Raw genomic sequence first — 18,441 nt, 5'->3', positions numbered from 1 at the left:
AGCTCGACACATGTACCAGCGATAAGGTCTTTCATCAGCGTTTTACCATGACACACAGGAAAAAGACACAGAACATATTGTGTTAGACACTAACTGGCCGCCCGGCTGAATGGTACTCTTACTGCTAATTAAGTGCTAATGGCAGTTCCCCCTGCGGAGAATACTAATTAATGTTCCTTTCTTCTGCGGGCTGAGCGCGTACTCCAGCGCGGCCTAATGAGGGGAGGCAGGTACGTCTTCTCCCAGGCTGGGTTAATAAGCACAACACAGTGGGGTCCGAGTAGAGAGGGCCATACCAGGGGGCTGCTTCCTGTTCCCTAATCTTAACAGACCCCCCTCAGAACACTCACAATGAGCAACGGAGGTAATGAAAGGATTTGTCCAATAAACTCAGAAAATAGGCCACCTTGTTTGTCTGTGTGGAAAGCACCTCGGAAGTTTTGGTGTCTGCATTAATGCAACATTAGCGAAGAGGAAATTACTCATTTTAAAACAAAACAACTTGTACACAATGTGTGTCCATTTTTCACAGAGAAGGGTATGTAACTTAGTATATAACTATGAATGTATGTACTATTTGCACCCAGTATTGCGTAAGTATAAAAGTTCTTGAAAAACTGTTCCTTTAGTAAAAAAAAGCATTTTTACACTGAGTACCATTTCATATGGCGTATGTCTTCTTCTGTGTCTTCCTACAGAATTACGACCTAGAAACTGCTGATGTCTCTTAGAAAACAACTTCTATATAGTTCCCAGCTCCCCGAGAATATGTGCCACGGGAAAATAAATAAATACATTACCTGTTTGGATGCAGAAAGCCTGAGAATCAGATTCAAAGTGTTGAAGAATGAATGGATGTGCGAGCATGCGGGTGCGTGCATGAGCGTAAACATAGATTGAGGATGGTATTGGAATTACCTGAGTGAGATAATGGTGGTGCATTAGATTAACTTTCAGCCCTTAAATGCAACACATTTAGGCAATCTTGTCCCCAAAAAACATGTCAATGTCTGAAAGGCCTCCCTCTCGCTATCAGGAGCCTCTGGTCCCCCACACTGATGCAGCTGGCAAGGCGCTACCGACGACAGTCAAAACGCAGCGCCAGATCTAGTTATAAAATAATTGAATTTTCATATCAGAGGGGACCAGAGTCCCAGCAGACAATAGGACTGCTGAGTCCTCTCTGATATTGGCTCAGGCCCTTTGCCATGCGCATGAAATCAGTATGTTAATGTTCCAGGGTTTTCTTTTTTTAAGGGCACTTGTGCTCTCGCAATGTACTACCGATGCGGTTTCAAAAAATTGCAACTATTGATAAGTAGTCAGCCAGCAACCCCCTCGACCCCTCCTCCCAAGCAATATGCCCACCCCGCCTCCCCCCAACCCACCAAGGCTCTAGACGTTCTCGCACCCCCATCCTCCCCCATTATTAAAATTGTAATTTATTTTTCTAAATCAGAATGACAGCTTGCTTTCTTTTCTCTGCAGCAGGCAGTGAATCACCAAGCTTTAATTACTTTCGTAACTTCGCTGACCCTGTGAGCGTGCTGCTCTGCCAGAGAAAATGGGACCTCCAACAAAGGCCCTCCACAACCACAGCCGCCTCGGTTCATTCAAAATGCGGAAAATTGATCAAACTACGGATTTTATACGATTTTGTTAACATTTCACCTCCTATCTTTTTCACACTCTCCCAAACACCCCCGCTTGCAACAGTTCTGCACTCCCTCCTGGCCCACCTCCTGAAGAAACTCAGTGCATCAAACAACCTTTTCCAACTCTCCCTCTTTCCCTCTCTCCGTGCTTGTGTTGACTCAACAAGGTCTCCTCGGGTCAAAACGGCCAGAGGTCACACTACCATCAGTAACCCCCTCATATCCAGGCCGTGGCCCCAGCAGCAGGGATACAGGCAGTGCGGGGCCCCGGGGCCACAAAGCACAGATCAACAGGGATGAACGCCACATTTGATCACTTCCACAGATCTTTGGCCTGCAGAGATCAGGGTCAAGCTTTATTTAGCACGGCCTTCAGAGTCTATCACGCAGCTTTCCACAGCCTTTTCGGACCACAGGTCATCGCCACAAAGGAGTCGCTTCAGTGTTTAAAAGCATCCCTGAAACCGTCAGAAGGATCATGGCTGTGACACTGATGTGCGAGTGAGGCATGTGCGACTTTTAAGTCTATCAGGAAGACGGTTTAAGATACTGGCCTCTTCGGCTTTGTTGCTACAAAGTTCAGCCATGTTTCGTGTTCGCCAACAGATCCCTATTTGCTTGACATTATTCCCCACGCCTGACTTATTAAAGAAGCTAATATGTTGTAATCCCCGCTATCGCTCTCACCTTCTCGCTGGCACACCTCTGTTTTGGGCTGTGCCACTGTGTGAACCAGGGGTGCGCAGGCACGGTTGGTCTTTTGCTGACTGCCTGATAATTGAATGAGCGATTATCCCTCCCATTAATAGACAATGATACAGAAAGCACTGCCATATGTACGGAATATTAATGAGTGGCTGCAGCGGCCTAGATAAGAGAAGCGCCATGCGGTTGCTGTAATAGGGGTTAAAACAATTTGCTCCCCAACACACACACACACACACACACACACACACACACACACACACACACAACACACACACACACACACACACACACACACACACACACACACACAGCACACACACACACACACACACACACACACACACACACACACACACACACACACACACACACACACACACACACACACACACACACACACACACACACACCACACACACACACACACACACACACACACACACACCACACACACACACACACACACACACACACACACAACACACACACACACACACACACACACACACACACACACACACACACACACACACACACACACACACACACACACACACACACACACACACACACACACACACACACACACACACACACACACACACACACACACACACACACACACACTAACTAAGCAGGCTTCCACCATCATCCACCCCCCATGGCCTGGACTTGTACTTTGTGCTGACCTCACTGCTGCCAAGACCGACCCGCCATTGTGTGAGAATGTGAGCAGGGTCACTCGACAACAAAATGACATGCTAATGACGGGAAGTGGCGGGTGTTTAGTATTTATGTTATGAGATATTTTACAACAAAAGAGCTGGAAACACATGCAGCTAGGGCTGGAGGATATGGAAAGAAATATCAAATATCAGAGCATTTCTGATCAAATACCTAAACATTGATATTGAGATGATACTGTAGGGTTTATCATTGATGCTTTTGGCCCTTTTTTACACAATGAGCATTTTGTAAGCATCACTAATGGACTAAGTGGGTAAGGCAAATAAGAGCCACAACATGACAAGAAATTATATTGATTTATGGTCATTCTCATGGGATATTAAAATATCAGAAATCTAAGAAAATATCTATTCTCATATCACAATATCAATAAAAATATCGATATTATTGCAAAGCCAGGTTCAGGAAACTCAAAACCTCCTGTTGTTTTATTTTTTAAGTTGTCTCACTTCCTCTCAGTGTTTCTCTGCTGAATCAGTCTTCATCATCTTGCTGTCACAAGTATGTTTTCCTGATATTCAGCTAAAGTAAAGCTGCAGCTGATCCATCACTCCAGCATCACCTCCATCACATTTCATTAAAAGGTTACAGAGAATCAGGCAGGTTGGGGCACACTTCTATATGAATGACCATGCCAATCAATATCTAACATCTATTAGCATTGGAAAGCAATATTTCCCCTTTTACCTTGCAATAATTGTGCTTAATGCTGTGAAGTACCTTATCATAGGTCTGACGGCAAAAGAAAGGCCGGTTACCATGGTGACTGTGAAAGCCATTGGTTTCCTTTTCAGCAGAATAATGAACTTCTCTCCTCTGTGTGTCACTCTTCCACTCCACTCTCAGCCTCTTCGATTAAATTGAAGTCCACGCGTCCTTGAAATCCCTCGTCTCCGCCTTATAATTTGCCAAACAAGAGAAAAACACAAAAAAAAATGTTCCAAGGTTCAGCAAATGCATCGCTTTAAGCCGAGGCGTGGGTGTACCTCAGAAACACGGTGTATACTTTTTTTTTAAATGTTCATACAGGATGTCTTCCTAATAAAGATAATCTATATTTTTATGATAGAATAGGGTGACATCTCATTGACAGTGTTAAGGCTCTAAGATGATAATCATTTAATTTTCTATTAGAAAATCTGCATTCATTCTCTCAGATTAAACAGTCCAAATAATATTTAATAATTCCTATATAATCAGTTAAAATGGATTTTATTTTTAGGCTTTGTGTATTTGAAACTGAAATGCCTTAAACCCACCTTTTGCTGCAGGTAAAAATGTTATAGCCTACTGTAAATATATTTTACAGTCATCACACAAGGACAAGGCTACTGTCAAATGTAATAATGATGGATACATGGAGCTGAATAGACTTCTCAAAGTAAGTCTGAAACGTGCCCCACAGTCAGGTCAGTGTTTCTCTATTTCTATAGGAATACAAAAATAAATCTAATTGTTGAGAATCCGATCAGCAAGCTCAATCCACAGCGTCCTTGAGCCCATCCTCACTGCCGGAGGACATAAAGAGTTTTATTCAGCAATGATGTCTGCACGATGGTCGGAAATAATAAAAAATGTAGTCCTGCAAGTAATTCAAGTAACCCGAGACAATCCAGACACACAGATCCAATGCCAATTAAAATCTAGATTTGTATTTACGTTTTGTATTAGCTGAATATGGCAAAACATTATTTCGAAGTGATTAATACATTTGAAAACTTGAATGACATCAGCGATTGCTTTCTTTTTCACAGTGCAGAGGAAATGCAACTGGATTAAATGTTTTAGAGGAATATAGGTAGGTTTACCACATGGCATAAACAATGCATTCTTTCGTTTATTTTTTTCACGTAATGGTAATTTATGGAATGTTCCACCTACGTTACAACAGACAAGTCCATCTAATGCGTTGATTTAATGTTGTTTTCGATTCGTTTTTGGCATGATCATTATTTGAAAACTATGTTTATACAAATTAATCCTACTGCATTGCCACAATAAAAGTGACAACCGCTCCGCTAATAAAGTTATTGATCAAATAATCGCATCGTAAAAATAAATAAAAATAAAGACGTTTCATTAACATCTTATTATATATTTTTCCCGTTAAACTGCAAATGATAAACTCCTTAATGTAAATGATTCAATTAGCGTTTTCCCACAAATTCAACAAATAAACATGAAAACAGAAATACTGAAAAGGGCGAAAAATACCCGCGTTGCTGTCTTACAGGCGTGGGGTCAGGCCCGATCACAAACAACCCTGACATCTGAAACATAATCAAAGGAAACACAGCTACAGATCAATATTGACATAATCCTTAAACCGCTTGATGTGTGGCAGCAAATTAAGAACATATCGGTGAGTCGGTGACACTTTGAAAAAGGCTTCTCTTCGCTGTATCACCTAGCAATATTTTAGTCATTAAGAACATAGTAGCCTACATGGAAGCAGCAATATCAAGAGAACAATAACTTTCTTCTTATTGATAAAGGAATGTATAATCCGATCCTACAACGCACACAAGTGTTAACAACTCTGTTAGCATGAGAATGAATGAGACAAAGAGGTCTAATGTTGGCAATTTTTCAACGTAGGCTTTTAGTAGCCGAGTTGGGAATAAATTAACCTCCATAATATAACATACAAACTAATAAAAACAACAAGGCCTGGTTGTTTTGGCCGAATGGTCATGCATGTCAGTTTATTAAACTGTTCATTAGAGAGGGACTCTTCCTTCAGTATGACATACACGTTCAAAGTCACTAAAAAGTAATGTAGCCTAGCTCAATACTATTCAATTCAATCCAGATGCTTTTAATCCTTCAATGAGAATTTCCAAAAAGCTAACTTTTCTGAGATCAACACAACAAGGCCAAAACCAGCAAGTCAACCATACAAACTGAGAGGATGCAACTTGCTGAGAACAGTAATTCAACAACTTTGCACAATGCACCGATCAGATGAAGTTGATTAGAGGCATTCGCTAAGTAATAAAACATGTTTGCAATATCAACAATGCTCTGCTTTTCCTTGGTCATTTTAATCAGGGGTGGCCTCCATTGTAACACTCGTCACCTGCTCTAGGTGTCAATCGACAAATTACAAACACCACTCATAGCCTACCAGAGAAGGCCAGGCTCCTAAACTGCCCTCAGATATGCTTAGACTTAAAATAGAAACGAGTTTTAATATGAAATGTTGCATCCATATGAATGTGTTGCAACTTAAGCCCAGTCGATGGATGTGTCTGCGTGCTCTCATGAAGGCCTACATCTGCTATATTATGTTTCCATGTTAGTGTTTCAATGTTAAACACTTTATAACTTCACACATTCACAGCGTTTGTTCAGCAGATTAATAGCTTGAATGTCCTGAACATAAATCTTACCGTGTGTCTGAAGCGTTTATAGGCTACTTTCCTCTGGTCTCTGACAGCGTCCAGGGCCTAAATATCCAAAAGGGCACTTTTAGCGCACGAAAATGACGAGATAATGTGTTTGTTTTCCTGCAAAACGTTTTCTGATAATTTTTATTTCAGACGCTCAACTGAACATGTGAACTTCCATGACCTGAATGCAATTTCCTGTCAACACCCGCCACAGGGAGGCGCTCATGAGCTTACATGACAGGACTGAATGAGCTGCAGAGGCAAATGTGTCATTCGCAGTGAGGTCAACTGTTTAAAGGGAACAGAGCTGACATATGCAAACTTTTAAAAACCTTTATCTGGGGCTAATTGTAAAATTAATTATTTACAATTAGAGGATGTGTCAAGTAATCAGATCTTGGTCACTGTCTCCTTTTTCTGTTTTACATGCTAAGAGATGGTGGACTTGACTATGAAGTATAACAGTTGGATCCTGGTTAAAAGAACGTTTTGAAGGCTGGTTACTTATAGTAAAGAGTTTTGAGATACACTCAGTAATTAACTTCAGTTTTGAAGAGATCAGAAATGACTGGCAATGTAATTTGTGTCTAATCATCCATTGTTTGCAGACAATATGGAGCAGTATATCAAAACAGTCAACTCTAATGAAAGTTAAATATCTGAATTGTTTTGGTGTTCCGCATTGAACTATATCTTGTGTACATAGCACTGCATAATGCAATTGGCATTATCTCATGTCCTTCTGCTTTCGCATAACTCCCTCATTCTGACTGATTGAAGATTTCAAAAATAATTCTGCCTGCACTTCTCCAACATCAGGTACACTGCACCTATTCAGTAACAGCAAGCAGTAGTGCATGCAATACTCAGACCCTTTACTTAGTTTAACAAGTAATACCACAGGGTAAAAATACTCTACGAATCTTCCTGCATTTTAAAACTTTAAATATAATGAGGAACCAAAAATAAAAGTACTTATTCTGCACAACAGCCCATGTAAGAAAAGTATATATTATTTTATTGAGATATACTTATGGATTATTATTGTTATATGTTCTCCTATTCATCTGAATCTTAAAGTTAAGTGAAGTGATCAGATAAATGTAGTGGAGAAAAAAATACAATATTTCCCTTTCTGAATTAGTACAGTCCAAGAATATAGGACCAGGAAAGGGAAACACTTTAAAATTGTACTTAACGATAGTAGTACTGTCCTCAATGACAGCGAGCTGTGTTAGTTTCAGTCTGACTAAACACATGTGTTTAAGGTTTTCAGAACTGGCAGATATGATGCTGTACCCAAAATTCATAGATTACTTTACATCACTCTTTTCCTGAGTGCGAGTTATAGAAGAAGGAGAACTCAGATCTTAGTGATATCATAAGTGATTTTCACCCTGGCAAGAGAGGAAACAGTCGTTGCATAATGTGATCATGATACATTGCATACAGTACATACCAGTTACTTATTATGTAATACTTTATATTACATATCTAACTGTCATTACAAATACATCTTCAAAGACAGTGCTCACACCAAATATCACAAGCACAACATGTGACGCATAGCTTTATGAATACATCTGCTACACCATACAGTATGTCAACAATAAAAACCAGTGCAGAGGGAGAAATGCTCTGTAATTAAGTTTTGAACGCTGCTTTCACATGTTGCAAAACCATCAAGAAAAAAACGGGCTTAACATTCCATGTATCAATCCCAAAGGGAAAAGGGAAAATAGGAAAATCTCTTATCCCTTGAATGGGGCGTGGGTGGTTTGAAAAGATATGTCTCGTTCAGAGCCGTCTCTTTGCTTTTACTCCACAGTCAAACAAAAGACAGCTGTGAAAGTTGAAGGACAAAAACAGCTGGGACCCGGAGCTGAACTGACCAGAGCTGCAGTTTCTGGGTAACACACTGACATTGCTGATACAACAGGAAGGATTGACTCATAATTTCCTCATTTCTGAGGAAATAGCCAGACTGTCTGTCATCTTTGCTCAGACATTAACTTTAATATTAGATCAGTCATGGTCAAATTGATGACAACAATTCAGTTACTATAATTTACTTCAAGGCACCTGTGAACAACTAACAAAGTTGCTCAGTTTCTGTTCCCATAATTTAAAAGTAAAGATTTCTTCTGCCATTTTATACTGCTATTCTTTCTATCCTCACAAAGTACAGTATACAGCAGCGTGAATACTGTCTTTCATAAGTTGTGTTTTGACTTATAATCCAATTGTGGTAGAAGGGTTGTAAGTAAGGAAAGAGTTCACACTCCTTCTCACACAAACACAGTAACCTCAAAAGAGTGAGCGAAATTAAAACATGGTCTTTATGCCTGTTGAACACAGGCATTACACAACATTGATGAATTGAAAGCATATACTGTAAGTTAATGGTACAGTAAACGAATTGTCTTCTACATTTTTCAGTGCAAAAAAAAGGAAGAACAAACAGGCCACAGTTTGAGCAGTTACAAATGTTCGAAGACAAATACTTCAGATTCATGCAATAGTTCCCACTATTTCTCAGAATCTTCACTGGCTTTAAGAGCTGTTTTTTTATACGCCAGAGCGATGTCATGGTGATTTTTCGGCCGTGTTTGTGAACGTTCAGGTGTATGGCTGCTCGTCGTCTGTCTTCTTGCTCTCAGGACAGACATAATTTTGGACCGGTAGTGGTCCCCAGCCATGAAATAAAGGATTGGGTCAATACAGCTGTTGATGCTGGCCAGAGGCCTGGTGATCTTGTAAGTAAAGTTGACAATGTTGAGGAATTTACAGTCAAGATTCAACACACGGGAGGTGTAGTAGAGTGTCCGTGTGATGTGAAATGGAACGAAGCTCACAGCAAACACCACCAACACCACGATAATGAGTCTAATGGACTTCTGACTTGTGGCGGTGCCCTGCTGGCTGGAAGACAATCCCTGTCTGGGTCGGCACAGCGCCCGCGCCATCAAGCAGTAACACACCATAATGACCAGAAACGGGATGCCAAACAGGAGCACCATGACCACAGAGCTGTAGTCCACATACTTCTCAAAGGACCCTTGGCTGGTGGTGTCATGGCACAGGGTGTCATTGTCCCTCCTGGAGGTGGTGACGAAGATGAGGTTGGGCACCAGGCACACGCTCACCACGGCCCACACCATGCCGCACACCAGGTGGGCATGGCGGGACTTCACAAGGGTCAGCGCCTTGATTGGGTGGCAGATGCCCAGGTAACGGTGCACGCTGATGCAGGTGAGGAGGAGGATGCTGCAGTAGAGGTTTGCATAGAAGAGGAAGCGCACAATTTTGCAGGCGGCCACTCCAAAGGGCCAGTGACTGCGGTTGGCGTAGTAGTAGATCAAGGTTGGCAGGGAGAGGACGTACAGGAAGTCGGACAGGGCGAGGTGGAACATGAACACGGTGCTGGGGTTCCACGGGCGCATCTTCAGGAACACCCACAGAGCGGTGGCATTGAGCACGAAGCCCACCACAAACACCAGGCTGTAGGACACAGGCAGCAGGATGTATTTGAACTCCTCATCAAAGCGACAGCTCGAGTTGAATATTGTGGTGAACACCGACGACTGGTTGTGCGATGCAGGGCTGCTGATGAGTGTCTCCATTGTGATGCAACTTCTCAGTGTAGTACTTTCAAGGCAGCAGGTAACCGATCCTGCAAAGCAAGAGAAAAACTCTGTGACATCTACATTTCATTAAACTCAAGCAAGTATTCATGAGTGATCTGGTTCTTGTAGTTTTAAATGTGTGTTGTTCTGTCTGAGTTTTCTTGTTGGGTTCTGAGTTGTGTGTATTCATATAGGCAGGGCTGCACATAACTGGTGCACAGGTGCGCATGCGCACCTCCGCCAAAAAAAGAGCACCGGGTCATTTGAAACAAAGCGCATTTGCGTACCAACATTGAGAGGGAGAGAGAGAAGAGAAAATAGAGGAGAGAGGAGAGATGAGAGAGAGAGAAGAGAGAGAGAGAGAAAGATATTTGCGAGCTGCATATGAACCATGATATGAACTCAGGGCCGGCCCGTAGGACTGGTTAGATGTTCACGTAGGGCGCCAGATCTGGGGAGTCGCTGCGCTGGCAGCTCTGGGAGGGAAAACAACATTTTGACCGTTGGGGCTCATCCTAATTTTCGGCCTTGATGTAACAATATTCACAATTAAGTCAATGTAACACCCTTTTCACCCCGGTTCCACCTTTCATTTGCCCTGTACGATGGGCGCTGTAAGTGATGAAAATGGGGTATGTTGGCTTATCTGGCGCCCGCAGCTCACAGAGGTGAGGGAGGGTGGTACCAGCGCTGTTGTTATTATAATCTGGTGCCATGCTAGCTGCTCTAACAGAGATAAGAAGAAGATGTTTCTACAATAATGTGGAGGGAGAGTCCTCTCCAGTCAGACTGAGAGGCTGATAAGTTAACTACAGCTCAGTGAGGTAAAGGACTCTTAGTCTAAGTTCAAACGGTTTGGTCACAATTTATGTAAACACATATTTCCAAGGCACTGCTTTGTAATTATTGGGATAAACAGGTTTTAAATCATTCCAATGTATACTATAGGACAGTAACCAAAAATATCCTTAAAACTGGAGAGATCAAAAAAAAATGCATAAATAAATAAATGTTAAGGTAAAATAAGATATGAATGAACAACACAAATAAAATAAGTTACATTCATTTGTTATTGGCTATGGTAGGTTATTGGTTATGTTCACATACTTATTTGATTACATCCACTTGTCTAAGATGACAACAGAGACTTTCGACCCAAAACTAGCTGTTGACTTGTGGATGCAAGCAGCTAATCGCAGACTCAACCAGAGAGAAAGAAGTAGGCCTACATCATCAGCTACCATGTCTGACAGAGAGGAAGACAGTGAGGAGAACAGTCAGGAGGGTAGTGATGACAGCTTGTAGGATTACTGGTCGTGCTAATGTTGTCTTGTGTTCACCTCTGCATGTGTGTTATGTGTTCACCTCTGCACGTGTGTTCAGTGCCGTGTGTCTGGCAAATAAAGTCAAGACCCCCTCAAAAGTTATGGTTTATTTCATTTTAAGGATGAGCACCAAGCAACATCTCCAGGTGCTCCTTTGAGAACCAGGGCAACAAAGTTATGTGCACCCCTGCATATAGGTATTATCAGTGGTGTAAAGTAACTAAGAGCATTTACTCAAGTACTGTACTTAAGTAACATTTTGAGATATGTGTACTTTACTTGAGTATTTCAATGTTATGCTACTTTTTACTTCTACTCCACTATAATTCAGAGGTAAATTGTGCACTTTTACTCCACTACATTTATTGAATACCTTTAGTTACTTAAAATATTTGGATTAAAGGTGTGAACTATAATCAAAACTTAAATGAGACTATAGTTACACTTGGAGTAAATTCACAAGCTACCCTACAGCCTAAAAATTCATTAAAACTAGCTGCACCTTTACCAGCTTCGATAACACAGTAATGCATCAATAATCAAGACACAGCTCCGTACTATGGGAGACCGGGCCTTCTGCTCGGCTGCTCCCAGTCTGTGGAATGCTCTCCCCGACCAAATGAGAGCACCACAGACAGTGGAGGCTTTTAAAAAAGGCCTCAAAACCCATCTCTTCAAAAGAGCCTTTGCCTAGACCTTTTTATCACCCTTTTATTTATTTATTTATTTTTTATTGCTTTTTATTAATTCTACGGTGTTGTGTAATGTTTATTTATACTGTTCATGCTCACTACTTGTAGCACTTCGGGATTTGAAATCAAATATGAAGTGCTTTATAAATGGAACCCATTATTATTATTATTATTACATGATATATATTATAATTAAATGGACCAATCTGCATAATAAGTACTTATACTTTTGGTAATTTAAGCATATTTTGATGCAAATACTTTTGTACTTTCACTTGAGTAACATTTTGAACGCAGGACTTTTACTTGTAACAGAGTATTACTACACTCTGGTACTTTTACTCAAGTACAAGATCGGAGTACTTAATCCACCTCTGTGTATTATTGTACATGCCTATTATGTGATATTTTGTTTTGTCTCTTCTGCATTTGTTGTTAAGATGCAAGTTCTTGTAATAGAACAATATTATACTCACTTACTTACTTTAATAATATCATTGTGTGATTCTTATTTGCTAATGTTTACTACTTCTCACACATCTTAGCTAAGCTTGGGAACATTCCTTATTAAGAATATTTGTTGCAATGTTGTTAGTTACACTCTATGTGCACCAACAGTATGACCTTCAACTCAGGTGAACTGAGAACATCCTGATATGGCCTCCCTACCTCCCTAACTTCCAGAATGCTCCTTTCGGTATCACCAACCTCACCCCCTCCCTTTCTCCTCTCTCTTTGTTTAAATATGCAACCCAAACTCTATTGTCTTTCACTCTGCAGACTGTATGCTCTCTGTATGACTGACTCAACTTTCTTGCAAGAAATAAAATATGACAAAGACGGCTGAATGGTTTGATTCTCTTTCCACATTTGTCCGGCAGTGGCTCAATCAGTATGGGCTTGGACTGGAAACTGTAGGGTCGCCGGTTCAAGTCCCGACCAGACCTAAAATATGTGTGGACTGCTACTTGGAGAGGTCCCAGTTCACCTCCTGCCCTGCCGTGGTGCCCTTGAGCAAGGCACCGGGCACTGGACGCTCCCCGGGCGCTGTATAATAGCTGCCGACTGCTCCTATACTAGATTCCTGGATGGGTTAAATGCAGAGAACACATTTCACTGTGTGCTGTGACAACACACTCTCACTCCATAAACGTCCAGGAGGGTATGAGGGTTTTATCCCTCCCAAGAAAAAAAAGAAAAATCCCACCACAGTTCTTTAAAGGCAAATAAATGTGTAGGTCAAACATTTTTAGAATATTGGATCACTCCAATATTGAATGGTACTTTTTTGTGAATTTGTTTTTTTCATGTACTATTTTGCTTGATTATACATTTAAGTAACATAGTATTAAAGACAGTGTTTTTGTGGTTGGAAAATGCATCCTGTATTTAATTAAAGTAGTAATAGTAGCCACTGGGTAAAAAGACTATGTCATATCATATATCATATATCATATATATGTCATCATGCTATGTCTTTAATACTATGTTACTTAAATGTCTAATCAAGCAAAGTATTATACATCCACTTAAGCATATATAGTCCCATGGAGTGTTAATAAGAGTAATACAACAATATAGGAGGCTTGATATAGTCAGGGCTGCACATAACTGGTGCGCAGGTGCGCATGCGCACCTCCGCCAAAAAAAGAGCACCGGGTCATTTGAAACAAAGCGCATTTGCGTACCAACATTGAGAGAGGGAGAGAGGGAGAGAGAGAAGGGAGAAGAGAAAATAGAGGAGAGAGAGAGAAAGAAAGATATTTGCGAGTTGCATATGAACCATGATATGAACTCAGGGCCGGCCCGTAGCGCTGGCTAGATGTTCGCCTTGGGCGCCAGATCTGGGGAGTCGCTGCGCTGGCAGTTCTGGGAGGGAAAAAAACATTTTGACCGTTGGTGCTCATCCTAATTTTCGGCCTTGATGTAACAATATTCATAATTAAGTAAATGTAACACCCTTTTCACCCCGGTTACACGTTTCATTTGCCCTATACGATGGGCGCTGTAAGTGATGAAAATGGGGGATGTTGGCTTATCTGGCGCCCGCAGCTCACAGCCAAAATGCGAGGGTGCACCGGTACCAGCGCTGTTGTTATTAGAATCTGGTGCCGTGCTAGCTGCTCTAACGGATATAAGAAGAAGATGTTTCTACAATAATGTGGAGGGAGAGTCCTCTCCAGTCAGACTGAGAGGCTGATACTACAGCTCAGTGAGATAAGCACTCTTAGTCTAAGTTCAAACGGTTTGGTCACAATTTATGTAAACACATATTTCCAAGGCACTCCTTTATAATTATTGGGATAAACAGGTTTTAAATCATTCCAATGTATACTATAGGACAGTAACCAAAAATATCCTTTAAAACTGTAGAGCTAAAAAAAAAGCATAAATAAATAAATGTTAAGGTAAAATAAGATATGAATGAACAACACAAATAAAATAAGTTACATTCATTTGTTATTGGCTATGGTAGGTTATTGGTTATGTTCACATACTTTTTTGATTACATCCACTTGTCTAAGATGACAACAGAGACTTTCGACCCAAAACCAGCTGTTGACTTGTGGATGCAAGCAGCTAATCGCAGACTCAACCAGAGAGAAAGAAGTAGGCCTACATCATCAGCTACCATGTCTGACAGAGAGGAAGACAGTGAGGAGAACAGTCAGGAGGGTAGTGATGACAGCTTGTAGGATTACTGGTCGTGCTAATGTTGTCTTGTGTTCACCACTGCATGTGTGTTCTGTGTTCACCTCTGCATGTGTGTTCAGTGCCGTGTGTCTGGCAAATAAAGTCAAGACCCCTCAAAGGTTACGGTTTATTTCATTTTAAGGATGAGCACCAAGCAACATCTCCAGGTGCTCCTTTGAGAACCAGGGCAAAAAAGTTATGTGCACCCCTGGATATAGTATTCCTAATAGTTGCCATTATTATAGATGCATGTAAATGTAACTTGGTGCTGTAGGAGGTTATGTTGGAGCTATTCCTGTTTTTACTGTTAAATAACTTCTAACAAAGTGTAACCATTAACTAGCTCTAAAAGGAAGAAGTAAGAAAGTAAGCTAAACGTTTCCCTTTGACATAGTGGAGTAGAGGTACAGCGATAAAGTGAAATACAGCAGTAAGAGCTTCAAACGTACTTGAATAAATCAATACACTTTCCACCACTGTTTGTTTTTGCAAAAATCCTTATCCACCTCGGTCACACAAACATAGGAACCGAGTTCTCGTGACACTGCGGATACTCACCCCAAACGGGATCCTAAACACGGGGCTGGCGTCGGGCTGTTGTCGGTCCCGTCGCTCCAGAGAAGTCGTCTTCACTTTTCAGCCGGGATCCACTAGCTGCTCCTCTCCCTCTGTCGTCTTCGTCAGCCGTCCAGCTGGAGCACATTGGATATGCACTAAAAGTTATTTTTCGGTTTAAATCTTATGGGGGGGCACATGCAGCTCTACAATGAGCACAGAGAGCACTGTGAGGCTGAAATGGGAAGTTACATTGCCGAGTGGACAAAACTACCGCCCCAAAACAGCCTTGAGTGTGTAAATCACTTTCAATTTGGTGCACCTCGTATAACTGGTATAGGATTTACTCGTTAACACAACTCCCTTATTTTACCTGAGGCGTTTGGTTACTTGTAGCTGATCCTTGCGTTTTTCTAAAAACGACTTAACCATCAATGTATGTCCTTAAATGTCCTCATTCTGGATTAAAATGTGTGTTGCAATTCAAAGGTCATTTCACAGCAGTTCAGGTAAATATTATCCCTTTTAATACTATTATATTTTTAAACTTTGGGTTCATGGTATAATGCAACACTATGGAATAATCCAGCCAAACGAAGTATAAACTATACTCAATATAGTCTAAAACAGGAGGAACCAGCCCTCTACTATGGAGCACTGAATGCATAACTCCATTGTGATATTGTTACTTTAACTTAAGTACAATATGTGAAAACGTCACATTAGTGCCATTTAGGAGAGAAAAACGAGATGGCCAATCATAGGCATGTGGTGCCCTTTTAGTCCCGCCCCTGGCCCTTGGACAGCCTCAGTTCACACCTGCTTATTCCCTTGACAAGACTTAATGGTCCTCAATGCTATATAAATTATTCTTTGCACAGCTGTACAGTACAGCTGTAATTTAAAAAAAAGCAACATTTGCTCTATGGAGCTTTTAGGGATCTACTGAATCATTTCTCCAGTTATCTTTGTCTTCTCAGGCTTTTCTGTGAGATTCACGTGACAAGGCGTGGATTTATAAAGCCTGGTCATAAAGGAATAAAAGTAAGGATGAGCAATGATGGTGTGACAGATAAAAAAGAAAGATAAAGATAAACAGCTGTGATGTGATGGTAACTTAATAAGTTACCAAAAAAACTCAAGTTTGATTGACCCACAGTTGCATACAAGTTCCTATAAACACTCCAATGACCCAGAGACTATAAACACATAAGGATTGAATTACCCTTTTATGGTCTACATTCAGTTAGACAAAGTAATGTAAAATATGACTCTGTTCATGTGCAAAGGCATTTTATAATGGCCTATAGGACTCAAATGTGGAGGCTAAATACCATATCTAAAATACTTTAAATCATTTACCCTGTTCAAGGATGTAGCAAGAACACATGTGTATATGTGTGGGGGGGCGGGGGGTCTTAGTGGTACGTTTCTGTGCCGTGTCCGTGTGTTTGGGTTTCTGTGGTTGAGTTGTCAGGAATGTGAGTGGGCAACGGACAAAGCCTGTTCTTCATCTGTAACCCGCTCAAAGCACATTTGCAGACCCTCACAGTCTAAAATATGTACACAAACTACTTTAATCGGATTTTTAATGAAATTGTTGATATTAACTTGTTTTCTTAATCCCTGATTTGTCCTTCTGTCCCCTGCCTCCCCAGAATGAGCACATTATTACCTTACTAGGATGTTTGATCTCCATTTTGCAGAATGATGTGTGATTTGAAAACGAGTTTGTTTGGTCCTTTAGGTAACACCGAAAAGGGTGCTGTGGGACTTTGAAGTCACCAAGTGCACAGACCATAAGAATTACATTTTTACCATTTTGAATATACATATTTACATGTTAATCTATGCTTTTGGACTGGAGTAAGAAGGATGTGTAATTTTACTTTATGTTTGATAATTATATGACGAAGACTATTTTGAGGTCTGGAAAATAATATCAAGCTCAATAATCATTTACTAAAGCATGCTGCTGTTTAATAATGGACCAAATGCACAAGCCTCTGGAATCCCCTGCCTGTCAGCTCAAAGCACAGTCAAGCACTGGTAAACTATAAAAAAAAACTTGGCCAGAACAGTAATCATGACACCAACATTATTTGTGTACTTTAGTCAATGATTTAAACATTTGGTGTCCTTGTTTGTGTGTGTGTGTGTGTGTGTGTGTGTGTGTGTTGTCATGGATGCTTGTTTTTGCTTATTCTATTTACTGATATAACTATTTTAAACTAAATCCTTTCTTATATTACAAAGATCTATCTAGGGACTTGTTTGGGAAGTTAGCTCTGCCAACAGCCTCCTCTATGGTTCACCTGCAAAAATTCTCAACAAACTTCAATACATCCAGAACTCCGCCACCCGTCTACTCACCCACACCCGAATCCGTGAACACATCAAGCTCCACTGGCTCCCCATCCCCCAGAGAATTCAGTACAAAATCCTCCTAATGACATACAAAGCCCTCCATAACCTGGCCCCATCCTACCTAACTGACCTCCTCCACAGACACACTCCCACTCGCTCCCTCCCCACCCGGACCAACCTCAAGTCCTGGGGCGGCAGAGCCTTCTCCGTTGCTGCACCCACCCTCTGGAACTCACTACCCCAATCCATCAGAGATTCTTCCTCCCTCACAGCATTCAAAACATCACTCAAAACCCACCTGTTCAACACTGCATTCAACCACTGACCACCCCCCCCCCCCCCCTATTTTCTGTTTTGTTTATCTCTTTTTGTATTTTTTTTTATTTTTTATTCTCTGTCAAAGCGTCTGAGTTTCCTGAAAAGCGCTATACAAATCTCATGTATTATTATTATTAAATAAACAAATACATACAATCCAAACTGTCTGATCTACATCAGTAGTCAGTAAACCTCATACCTGCTGCCAGAACACAGAGGGATGTGTTTGGTCATGCCCTAATGAGTAACTACCTCAACTGAGGACTACAAGCAAAAACACAGACACTCCCACACTGAGTGGATTACAATACGTAGGAGGTATTTTAGAGCCAGATCAAGGTTGTATCATCTCTTTCTGCTCT

At 41.0% G+C, this 18,441-nt stretch overlaps 1 protein-coding gene across 2 annotated transcripts; it reads right to left on the bottom strand.

Moving 5' to 3' along the window:
* Positions 1–7,964: 7,964 nt before the first annotated feature.
* p2ry4 (pyrimidinergic receptor P2Y4) lies at positions 7,965–17,888 on the bottom strand. 2 transcript variants are annotated; one of them, XM_034202869.1, is made up of 3 exons: positions 17,768–17,888; positions 15,398–15,531; positions 7,965–10,175 (listed from the first exon to the last, which is right to left on the bottom strand). In XM_034202869.1, exon 3 carries the CDS (start codon positions 10,123–10,125, stop codon positions 9,031–9,033), a length of 1,095 nt encoding a protein of 364 aa, XP_034058760.1. In that variant the 5' UTR covers positions 10,126–10,175; positions 15,398–15,531; positions 17,768–17,888; the 3' UTR covers positions 7,965–9,030. The 2 variants fall into 2 exon arrangements, with proteins under 2 accessions (XP_034058760.1, XP_034058759.1); XM_034202868.1 differs by lacking the exon at positions 17,768–17,888 and having other exon boundaries at positions 15,398–15,709.
* Between the last annotated feature and the right edge of the window lie 553 nt (positions 17,889–18,441).

This window comes from Gymnodraco acuticeps, unplaced genomic scaffold (assembly GCF_902827175.1).
Source record: "Gymnodraco acuticeps unplaced genomic scaffold, fGymAcu1.1, whole genome shotgun sequence".
NCBI classification, from domain to species: Eukaryota; Metazoa; Chordata; class Actinopteri; order Perciformes; family Bathydraconidae; genus Gymnodraco; species Gymnodraco acuticeps.
Note: the sequence above shows the minus strand (reverse complement) of the source record. Positions and strands in the feature narration are given on the sequence as shown.

What these genes read in the sequence shown, in the direction of transcription:
- p2ry4 (XM_034202869.1), bottom strand. Translation starts at nt 10,125, where the DNA reads ATGGAGACACTCATCAGCAGCCCTGCATCGCACAACCAGTCGTCGGTG.